Raw genomic sequence first — 11463 nt, forward strand, 5'->3', positions numbered from 1 at the left:
GTTTTTGATTAAGATTGAGAGGCCCGTTAATAGACATTTTAAGTGGAACTGTTGAATAGGTAGTTAAATATACAAGTTGAGTACCTGAGGAAGGCTATGGCTGGAGATACAAATTTAGGAGTTGCCAACCTCTAAACAGTATAGAAAGTATATAGTATGGAGAGAGGAGAAGAGATCTGGTGACTCGGCTCTGGAGCACCAAAGGCCAGTTAGAGCAGGTGTACCCCCGAAGGAAGAATGTGTGGGTCGCATGCCTCTGAGAAAGCTAGTAAGATGAGGACAGAGATGTGCTCATGGGATTCAACTATCTTGAAGTCCTTAGTGGCCTCACTGAGAGCAATTTTGAGACAAAAGACTGGAGAGATTTCAGGAGTTGGGGTGGCGAGGAAGAGGAATTTTGCTGTAAAGGGGATCAGAGAAACAGGGTGGTAAGAGGGGGAGACAGCGACATGTAGTTAAGAAAGGGGTTTCTTCTGATTTTAGGTGAGAAATAGTTCTGACATTTTTGTATGCTGTTGGGAGTGATCTTCATAGTCCTCAAATACTTAGTGATTACTTTCCATGTGATAAGTAACATCTAAGATTTGGTAGGATTATCTTTCACATAGCCATGTGTGTTTTGTGGAATATTTGGATTATAAGGTCATAGTGTGTAATGGAAAGAGTTCAGGCTGGGCAGGCAGCCTGCCTTGGAATCATATTGTCGTCCTGCAGCTACTAACCAGGTGATTTTGAGGAACTTAACCTGACCTCTGAGCCTGTTCCCTAATCTGCAAAATGATAACCTATTTTAGTTTAAAATAAAAACAACACGTAAGTATGATAATGGACTTAGGTGCCGACTAGCACACCCATAGTGGCCTTTAGAGATAGTTTTCCCTTTGATGTTGGAATATTTGTTGTTGTATATTATTGGAAAGGTCATCTGAACATGATTCATAGACCAGCAGGATTAGCATCAGCTGGAAATCTGCTAGAAATGCAGAATATCAGGCCCCAGATGTGATCTCTGGGGTTAGAACACGTGTATGTTTAACAGGAACCCCATATGATTTGTATGTACATTAAAGTTTGAAAAGTACTGATCTAGAAAACAAGTGCCAGCCTGCTCTGTTTTTTTTAGGAGTTCATGGAAGAAGGTAGCATTTCTATATTCGTAATATGTTTGCGATCTAAAAGTATTCTTACACCTAGCTTTATTGTTTGTAAATGCTTTTGTGTACGTAGGTATGTAACAGACACCTGTGGTGTACTATAATGTGGCAGATTCTGTGTACTCTTGACAGTGTACAAAGTGGAAACTCTGCATGTGTGATAACCTCTTCTTTTTTAATTGCTGAAATATAGATAATTAGGAAAGTTGATAAGCAGACCGCATTACTGGATGCAGATGATCCTGTGTCACAGCTCCATAAATGTGCGTTTTACCTTAAGGATACAGAAAGAATGTACTTGTGCCTTTCTCAAGAAAGAATAATTCAGTTTCAGGTATGCTTTTAAATTACTGGCAAAATACAAAATGTGCAAAGTATTCAGAAACATCAAACTCTCGCTTAATGTTAATTGTATCCAAATACATGAAGCTGTGTTCAGATATTTATCTCAAGTTCCAGGGTCCTTAGCCCACATGTTCCTCAGATATGGCAGTCATCCTACCTCAAGGAAGAACTCAAAACTATGAAAATGTTCTAAGAGAGACAGTTAGCGTCTAGTTCTGAGGGACAAAAAGCCCCTCAAATTATCCAGAAGTAGATGTTGGGTGTTGGGTGAATCACCTGAAATAATGTGCAGACAACACTGTATATAGATGCACGAATATTTTGGAGGAGGGTTCATAATTCTCATCAGATTTATATTGGGGTCTTTTAAGATAGTCATGATGACATATTTCAAAAGCTAATTTTTAAGTATATTTACTCAGAAGGCTTTCATGAGGACATTTATGACATGAACAGATGATTTAATAGGATAGTTATACTTTCACATGAAACGCATTTGTGAATATCTAGAGACTTTTTCCAGAGGGATGGCCACACACAGCCAGTCTCCTCATCCCAGCATGATGGTCTGGCCTAGGTGTTTCAAGGTAGAGGTGGGAGATTGCCAGTTCACATCTTGCTTCCTTGCAGCTGAAAGTACATTAAATTTCTAGCTGTTCTCTAAGCAGGAAGGGGCTCCCATTCTCTCTCTCTCTCTCTGGGATCCCTAAAGAGTTTTAAACAACTATTTACATCACAGATGCTGATCTTTTATTAAAGAAGTTATGCAGGTACTGGTATACTTTTACGTAAATGGTTATTTGTGAAAGGTATTATTAGTTCTTAGTATGTCACTGAAATATTTTGTAGTAAAATAAAACATGCCATATGTGAGGTTTCCATATTAATATTCTGTTGTGTTTAGGGATTGGCAAAGCATTGTGCTTGGGAAGTTTATAAATTTGTACTAAATTCTCTTCCTTTTAAGGCCAGTCTATGACTATTACTTTGTTAAAGTTTTCTTATATGGCAATGTATATAAAACTCAATTTCTAACCATTCTTTTTTCATAAGGCCACTCCATGCCCAAAAGAACCAAATAAAGAGATGATAAATGATGGAGCTTCCTGGACAATCATTAGTACGGATAAGGCAGAGTATACATTTTACGAGGGAATGGGCCCTGTCCTTGCCCCAGTCACACCCGTGCCTGTTGTAGAAAGTCTTCAGGTGAGACCACTTACAAGTTGACTTAATTAGCTCTTTGCAACTGCTCTCAGCTATGACATAGCATAATTTTATTTCACAAAGATTTTATTTTTTCTCCAAATCTTGTGATTTGGAGGTTTTGTTACACATCATTTGTTGATTAAAAAAAAGAGAGAAGAAAATGAGAGGATTATAACTTTATGCAAGAAAATTTAAATGTAAATCAACTTGTATATTATCTTGAGATATTTTTAGTTCGGTTTGTCTTTATAATCATGTCATTTAATTTAAAGGAAGCATTTTATTTATCCTTTTTTTGTTTTTTGCACATGATAGTCAAACGAGAAACTCATCTAAGTACTTTAATGAAAAATGAAAAATTTTCTCAATGTTGTTCTCATTTTCTGTGAATTGCAGTTGAATGGCGGTGGGGACGTAGCAATGCTTGAACTTACAGGACAGAATTTCACTCCAAATTTACGAGTGTGGTTTGGGGATGTAGAAGCTGAAACTATGTACAGGTACTTAATATTTTTTTTTTTTACATCATCCAGAGTTTTTGATGGGGGTGGGTACATGAGACTCTTGCCTGGTATTGATTGTCCTGTATTAAGCAACGTTGTTTTAAGTTTCAGTTCTAATATTTTCAGTGCTTTTAAGTGATTTCTGTTTCCTCCTCAGATGTGGAGAGAGTATGCTCTGTGTTGTCCCAGACATCTCTGCATTCCGAGAAGGTTGGAGATGGGTCCGGCAGCCAGTCCAGGTTCCAGTAACTTTGGTCCGTAATGATGGAATCATTTATTCCACCAGCCTTACCTTTACCTACACCCCAGAACCGGGGCCACGGCCACACTGCAGTGCGGCAGGAGCAATCCTTCGAGCCAACTCAAGCCAAGTGCCCCCTAATGAATCCAACACAAACAGCGAGGGAAGTTACACAAATGTCAGCACAAATTCAACCAATGTCACATCATCTACAGCAACAGTTGTGTCCTAACTACCGTCTTTTTGCTAGGACTTAAACTGACTTGAGTGCAGCAAAATGTTGACACAAAAAAGAAAAAAATGAACAATCTTTTGTGGTTTCTTGGGAAAACTTTTCGTACCGGTGATACTATTCAAAAACCCCATACCTGCAAGTGCTGATTTGAAGTGCAGAAGCCACAGTAAAACAAACAAAAAAAACATCAAAATGTACAAACTTTCGGAAATCGATTTTTTTCAGCTGTTATTTTTGTTTCGTTGGTTTTTGTTTGGTTTTGTTTAAATGGGCAAGAGATAGAGATGTGGCTGGAGTAAACGTTAATCAAACTAGAAGACAGAAATCTAACATAGTTTTTATGGACCAAGGAACTTGTATAAGCTTTAGTAAAAGGTACATTTTCACCATACCTTTTTTATATCACAGTATATATAGTACACCTTTGTTACCAAATAGGTTGTTCTCCTCCCCACTCCCTTTGAGCTTTTGCTCTTAAGTACATTCAGGTTCCAAGCCGGACCATGCTTGTTTAATCTAATTACCATACTCTTCCAGGTCTTTTTGGTCTAAGGCTGGAACTGTTCTTTTTATTTTATTATTTTTTTAAAAAGCTGAAGTCTTATGGCTTTTCGTGAGTGGAAGGTGTTTTGATTTCAGCAAGTCAAATCTTGTAAAGGCCTGCATATTTCTTTTAAGATTATATGAAGTCTGTGCAAAAGCTTTAAAAAAAAAAATGCCTCTGCCTTGCCTGCAATACATGCAACGTATGTTAACTTAGTCTCTGTTCTGATACACCATTGATAGTTATTTCTATGTGTTTCTTTTTTTTTTTTTTTTTTAATGTATTTATAGTGTAATCCAAGAGGTTCTAACATTTACCTGGAGTTAAATGTGGCCATTTAGTCATTAATGAGTTAATGGCGTGGAACATGTTGGTTTTTACAGTGTTCCTTTCCCTCTTCCTGTGCAGAAATGTATCTACGTGGTCCAGAATTTGTTCAGGTTTTCCCCCCTCCTGATCTTGTACATAACTTGTATTATGTGTAAGTTAAACACTTTATTTTGAACTTGGAATATTCCCAGTGATTTCATTCAGCAGGGTTTTTTTCTGCCTTGTTTGGCATATGACAGAAAAATATCATGAGAAGTATTTGCTACCAGTTGGTAGATGGGGCCCTTATTGTATAATGAGGAGAATCTTAGCAAAAGCATGTTTTTATTTACTTTTTTTGGGGGGGGAGGTAGCCTAGGTCAAAACATCATTGTAACCTTGAGAAAGATGCTTTTACTAGATGACCAACTAAGATAGCTGGAAGACAGTACTTTAGGAACAGATAGTTGTAAGCTTATAAAAATGCAAATGTACTTTATCTTTCCGTTTCTCTCCCTGCCTTTTTGGGTCTTCTCTTCCCCAGTCCTGAGCATCTTCATCAGTGTCTCCTCAGAAGGCATTTCTTCTTCATTCAGTTAAAAATTGGTTGCATTCAGGGTTGTGTGCTAGCTGTGTATGTATTCTGGGCTCACCAGTTTTACATTGGTTTTGTTTCTGCACTTTGGTCATGCCTTTGGTTTCTTCCAAATTGTAGCAGACTCATTCGGCTACATTTACTACAGGAACTGAGTGTGTAATGTTACAGGACACAGTCTAGTAATACAATCATCTTTCTTCGAGTAAAAACTACCTCTAGATTGTGGTAAGCTTTTACTGTCCCATGAAACAGAAGCCACAAGTACCTTAAGAATGCAAAACTGTAACTTCCTGCTGCATTTCCATATAGAAATTGTCTTTCTGGTGTCCTGGGCTATTTTGAAAAATTTCCCTCAGTAGCCTTTTTAAAACATCTGTTAGTAGCTTCCCCTCCCCCCACCCCCAGCCTTGATCATCTTCAATATTCATTCTTCTGCTCAGACTATGCCATTGTAAATACAGTTCCTAACATCTTTAAATCGCTTTTTCCTCAGTTTTCAAGGGGGAAGTCATTTGTAAAACACATTAGTGGTTAAATAAAAGTTATTGTGGTCTTCTCTTTACTGCAAGCCTTTTAAATTACTCACAGGCTGCATTATACTATATATATAGCCTTTCTCTCTTTAAGTCTGCTCCCGTCACTAGCTTCACTTGTAAGCTAATCCTGCCTCACACTTTAAATCTGTTTCAGTGACCAAGGGCAGAATTCATTGTGGCCTTATCTTTCTTTGTTTTAACTGTTTACTGGCTTTTTTTTTTTTTTTTTTTTTTGTGGCAAACTTGCTTACTTCTGAGTAGTATTTATTCTTTCTGTTGAGTCTGGAAGTAGTCTTTACACAGTGCTTTTTGTTCAGAGTGTGGAAATGTTTTCAGTGCTGCTTTACTTTGAATGGGCCACAAGCTTCCTCCACTTCCCAGGTTTGGTATTTAGTTACCAGATTATATTAAATTAGCTGATAACAGATGAGATGCTTTTGAAAAACAAACTATTTCTACCCAGCATTGCAACTCAAAATAATTTTTTCAAGTTTATGGCTTTATTAAAGGGAACTTTTGCTTTTTTTTTTTTTTTTTTTAACTGTTTATATCTAATTTTGGCTCTTTATTTTACTAAGATAATTGAAATATTAGATTGTAAACCCTTGTTCTCTTTTTTCTTTTTTTTTGAAAAGTCCAAGAATATACTTATACAGGCATTCTCCCCCCACTATTTTATGCCATTCTCTACATACCACAAACTAAAGACTGAAGTGATTTGTCTGTTGTGGCTTATTGTTTACTAGTAGTTCTTTTGTCAGCTGCTTAAATTTTTTTTTGTGAATTATTTTCAGTGTATAATTTACAGGAGCCTTGTCCTCCAGTTATAGTAAAACATGACCCCTCCCCCAATGGTGGCATTATTAGAAATGCTGGTCATTTTCCCTTATAAAGACTCTCAGAATGGTAACCACTTCAGTTAAAGTATAGTACATTCAAGCTTTTTTGTTTTTTAAGGTTCCGTATTAGAAGTGTATCCTATGCTCTTGTGATTCTATGCAGTTTCTGAAAATATGCATAGAAGTTGAATCTGTTATCCAGTATGTTTTTATTAGTTCTATTAAATTGATCACATAGATTGGGATGGCAAGCTAAAGGCTTTAAATATAAAATGCCCTTTTTATTTTTAATGATTTCAGAGTTGAACACTAGTGTAATATTTAACCTGCTGCTGACTTTTCTTAAACTGTGGCAACTAAAGGCGTCCTCATATGTGTATTAATTAGCAAAATATTTGTCGTTCTTACTGCACAGACTTATTTGCGATTATAACTGGTTAGTTTTTGTCTTTTGGGGTTTTGTTTGTTTGTTTGTTTTAATGAAACTAGTACCAGCTGTGCCCTCACAGGAAATTTCCAACACACTTTTTAAGAACTTACTATGTGTAATCGGATGATCCATGCGGGGTAGGGGGTGGGAGGTGGGGGTGGTGGGGGTTCCTTTTCGAAACAAAATGTTATTCAATGATTAACCAAGTTACTTACTTTTGATTTCAAAAGCAGCTGTGTTTCTGATGAGTACTGAACAAATGTGTGTAATTTTCTGTGCCAGACTTTCGACTTTGTTTTCAAGCACTGTAATGTGGGATGGATGGTTAGAAACAATAATATATTAGGGTTTCTATTTAACCCTTTCAGGACTGAACTGTATTTCCTTATATTAATTTTTCCCTGTGTCGTGATAAATGTTTGCCAGCATTCAGTACTGTGTTGGTCCAGATGTAGATTTATATGCTCATTTTTAGCTTATTTCTTGTACCTTGCAGCATGCTCTACACATTCAGTCCTTAAAGGGTTTATTTTACAAACTGTGCGCCTGTAAGGTTTATTAGCAATAAGATAGAAAATTGAGCAAGTTTATACCATAATTTTGTAGAAAAAAGAATCTGCTCAGTTCCGTATTTCATCCGTAAGAAACCTGCAATATGGGCAGTTTCAAGAAATAAATAAAAAGGAAATGTAAACCATTGTAAAAGTCTCCTGTTGGATGTGCCTGATGCATGTGTTACCGTCTTGATTTCAGGATACTTCATAAAGATAAGATTAAATTCCATAGTACACTTTGTACATTTACAGTCACCTTGCTGTCTGATCTACATCACATCAAACTGATAGTTGTGCTGATTTTTTTTTTATATGTTTTAAACTACGTAGTGCTTTAAAAAAAGAACGTTTTTTGGGGAGGTGGGGGTTCTTCCTTGTAAATGGGGAAATGGGCTTTGCCACTCAAGGGTTATCTCCCAGTTCAGGACCGTTTCGAGCTAATCTTAACAAGATTGGAGGACATTATTTAACAGCAGCTTGCTTTGCCAGTATGAGGTTGTCATTTGGTCTGATGGATGAAAGAACATAGAATGGTTTGTCCTTTTTGGTGGGGGCTTCTCATCGGAGAGAAAGCGCACTTTAACAGGGAAATGGAAAGTAAAGCGGGGGGAAGTTGTTATGTATTTTTTTTAATCATAGCAAGTACACTTATCTGACCTCCCCCAAAAGAAAAAAATATAAGCAGTTATCAGGACTTTGCTAAAAAACATCTTCTAAAAATAGTGATTGTTAAATTAACTTAGAAACAATTTTGTGGAAATTTGAATTGTGAGGCTCTTAATGGCTAGGATTGGTAATAGGTTTTTTTGTTTGTTTTTGTCTTTTTACATAATTTACTTTTTTTTTTCAGTTGTTAGATCTTTTGTAGTAGTCTCCCAGCCAGCCTCCTGAGACTCTTTGTTTAATTTTTTTTTAAGTTCCTTTTTTAGTTTTATTTTTTATAGTAGGTCTTTGTTGGTCATCTATTTTAAATGTAGCATATGTACATGTCAATTCTGAACTCCCAGTCTCTCTATAGATTGGATAATAGCTTCTTGATTTAAAATTTAGATGGGGATAATATGTTTATACCCCTTGTTATAAATAATATATGATCACTTTTTAGGCAACCTAATGAAAAATCCATTATGTGTATATTTTTTGTACTTGAACCCCTAGATGGTTGCCAGTTAAAAACATGCAGAGGACAAGCTACACCAGATGCTAGTGGTGAGGGATCACAGAAGCAAGCCCTCTCCTCAAACAAAAATCCAGAAAAAGAGTGTAAAAACCCTAGTTTAATGCGAGACAGCAATGAGGACAACAGATTAAGTTGAGGTATATAAAGTACAGATGAGGTGCTTCATCTTGACCTTCAGCCTAGACCCTAAAGCTTAAGGCTGGGCGATAGAACTGATGCCACAGCCCCCGTAGGACCTGCTAGACTGGACAGTTACACACAGTTCTTTGTGTTAAGGATAAGGCTGTTTGTGTGCCCATCACGCAGGTGTTCAGTAGTTTAAAGTGTTATGCGCACATATGTAAGAAATCATGACTCATCGTGGTTTAAAGGAAGGGCAGGTAAATATTATCTAATACAGAAAAGGAACAAGGTTTTAACTCTAACAGGAAACACTCATGCTGAACACAAATAGGTTGCTTTATAACAGAATTTATGGAATGCTGTGCTTTGGAGAAGTAGCACTTTAAAATGTGGAATTCTACGACAAATTTTTAAAAAGGTAAGTACGAAGTTTAGGTGTGTATCAGGTTCTTTCTGGCACGATCGATTGTAGTCCCTGCTTTTCACCTCCTATTCCACTACCCTGCTCGCTGACTGTGCTCAGTGCAGGTCGGTCATTTCTGGCACTTTTGCCTGATCGATCATTTCTGCTGGTGCTGAAATCCGGAACTCTCAGTCCAGACCCCCCCCCCCCCCCCCAATCTTCATATAAAGGAGTAAAGAGTATGACGAGGTCATTCCCAGTGGCCTCTTGAGCCGCCTTTGGCAGCTGTTCTCTTTTCCTGGAACTAAGTTTTCTCCCCACAAGGCTGCTCTTTGTCCTTGCTCACAGTACAACACAAAGTCAATGATTGTGGTTCTCTCCTGCTCCTTAAAGCTTCTCAACTAAGTTCTTAATTCAGATGCTTCGATGATATGATGAAAAGTTTTGGAAAATAACTGTGACTCAAAGATGGTCATCGAGTGACTTTAATCACGAATTGTCCTAGAGAGTAGCTAGCTCTAAGAGTTGTCAGCTGGGAATTTTTGAGTAGCTGGTAGGATTTGAAAGGTGCAGGTGGTGTGATCTTTGGGAAGAACCTCAGGTGGAGGATAATGGAATATGCATCTGTTTGCTTAGAAGCATGAATACCCAACCCTGTTATCTCTGAGTAGCGCCAGAGGTTAGAAGTAGTTCAGACACAAGTAGGAATTTTTAAATGGCCGGTAATGTTCTAGGCTCTGAGCTCATTCACGGTGTGGCCGTTTCCTAAAAATTTTCACTAAGGGCTTGTGTTAGTCTGCTCAGGTTGCTATAAGAAAATACTGGGTGGCTTAAACAACAGAAATTGATTTTCTTACAGTTCTGAAGGCCGGCAGTTCTGAGATCAAGGTGTCAACATGGTCAGGTTCTGGTGAGGACACTTAATGGTTTGCAGATGGCTGCCTTCTTGGTGTGTGCTCATGTGGCACAGAGAGAGAGAGAGACATCTCTGTTTTTTCTTAAGACCGCAGTTCTATATGATGCCCCATCCTTATGACCTCAGTTAACTTAAATTACCTGCTAGAGACCCATCTCCAGATACAGTCACATTGGGAGTTAGGGCTTCAACATGAAATTTGGGGGAGAACAATTGAGTCCATAGCAGGGCCCTTCCTAAAACTTTCTAGATTGCAGTTTCAATATACTGGATACCAGTCTATAGGATGGTATCTAGGTCTCCTGCATTTTTAAGTCCCGGTTGGGGGTTTTCAATAGTAGCTTAGACGATGAACAGATGTGGGCTGAGGGACAAGGAGAGAGGCAAGATTGAGGAAGTCACTCTGGCACCTTGTGAATTGTTTTCTGGCCACTATTGAATCCTCACGACAACCCTGTGAACTAATATACTTGTTTCAGAGGTGAAGACACAGGCTCAGGACTTGCCAAAAGTCATAACGTTGAATTTAGCAGAGCTGGGATTCACGTGTGGACCCAGGTGACTCAGAGTCACACTCAACTGCCACACTAGACATCTCAACCACAAAGGAGCAGGGGCTGGGGTTACTAGGAACTGGTCCTGTGGCAGGTTCTGTCTTCTTAAGGAACCTTATAGGGAACAGCCATTCTATCTCAGCCCTCACATTTCACAGTTGAGAAAAACCAAGCCCTAGAGAAGTTGAAAAACCCAAATGTGGTTAAGGAATGGAAATGCTTTACTCACCTGAAAGTGCCATCCAGTTGCCAGGGGTGTGTTTTTATTATTATTTTAGTATCCTGAGCTCTTAGTGTTCTTAGTCCTCCTAGCCAAGCCTTACACATAAATATGTGCTAAATTATACAGCTCTAGAGAGGATCTTTCCTGGACACGTCAAAATCTTTCCATCTTCCAGGTGAAGATAATGGGTCTTCATCTCCGAGTAAATCTAACAGTTAATTCAAACTTCAGGTGAGTCTCTGGGCCTCACATGAGTAAGACCAGATCTCAGAGACCAGAGTATGAAACGATGACTCGAGTGGTGTTCAAATCATAAACGTCCTTGAGGCAGCTGATTCGGCAGCTTGGCACTACTCACTCGTTTCGTTCGTGGTTGGGGGTAAATGACACACAGCACTTGGCGGGGAAGACACATGAAGAGCCCTCAGCCGTTGTCCTGTGTTCACCTCAGAGCCTGGGCATCTGCTGTGGTCACCCTCCATCCAGCTCAGAAGACCACTTGGCTTGCTTCCAGGAGCAGCGTGAGCTTAGTGTTCAGGCTTTTTGCTGCTTGTTCAAGAAAACAGT

The 11463-nt window shown here is 38.4% G+C and overlaps 1 protein-coding gene across 3 annotated transcripts in view; it reads left to right on the top strand.

Annotated features, from left to right (window-relative positions):
• The window catches only part of RBPJ (recombination signal binding protein for immunoglobulin kappa J region), a 104484-nt gene extending 100746 nt beyond the window's left edge, over window positions 1–3738 (top strand). For all 3 annotated transcript variants that reach the window (XM_057726563.1, XM_057726564.1, XM_057726565.1), the window contains 4 exons: window positions 1348–1488; window positions 2553–2708; window positions 3105–3208; window positions 3369–3738. In XM_057726563.1, the coding sequence (XP_057582546.1) occupies window positions 1348–1488; window positions 2553–2708; window positions 3105–3208; window positions 3369–3684 (717 nt within the window). In that variant the 3' untranslated portion in view covers window positions 3685–3738. The remainder of the gene's footprint in view (window positions 1–1347; window positions 1489–2552; window positions 2709–3104; window positions 3209–3368) is intronic.
• The last annotated feature ends 7725 nt before the right edge of the window (window positions 3739–11463 follow it).

This window comes from Hippopotamus amphibius, chromosome 3 (assembly GCF_030028045.1).
Source record: "Hippopotamus amphibius kiboko isolate mHipAmp2 chromosome 3, mHipAmp2.hap2, whole genome shotgun sequence".
NCBI lineage: Eukaryota > Metazoa > Chordata > Mammalia > Artiodactyla > Hippopotamidae > Hippopotamus > Hippopotamus amphibius.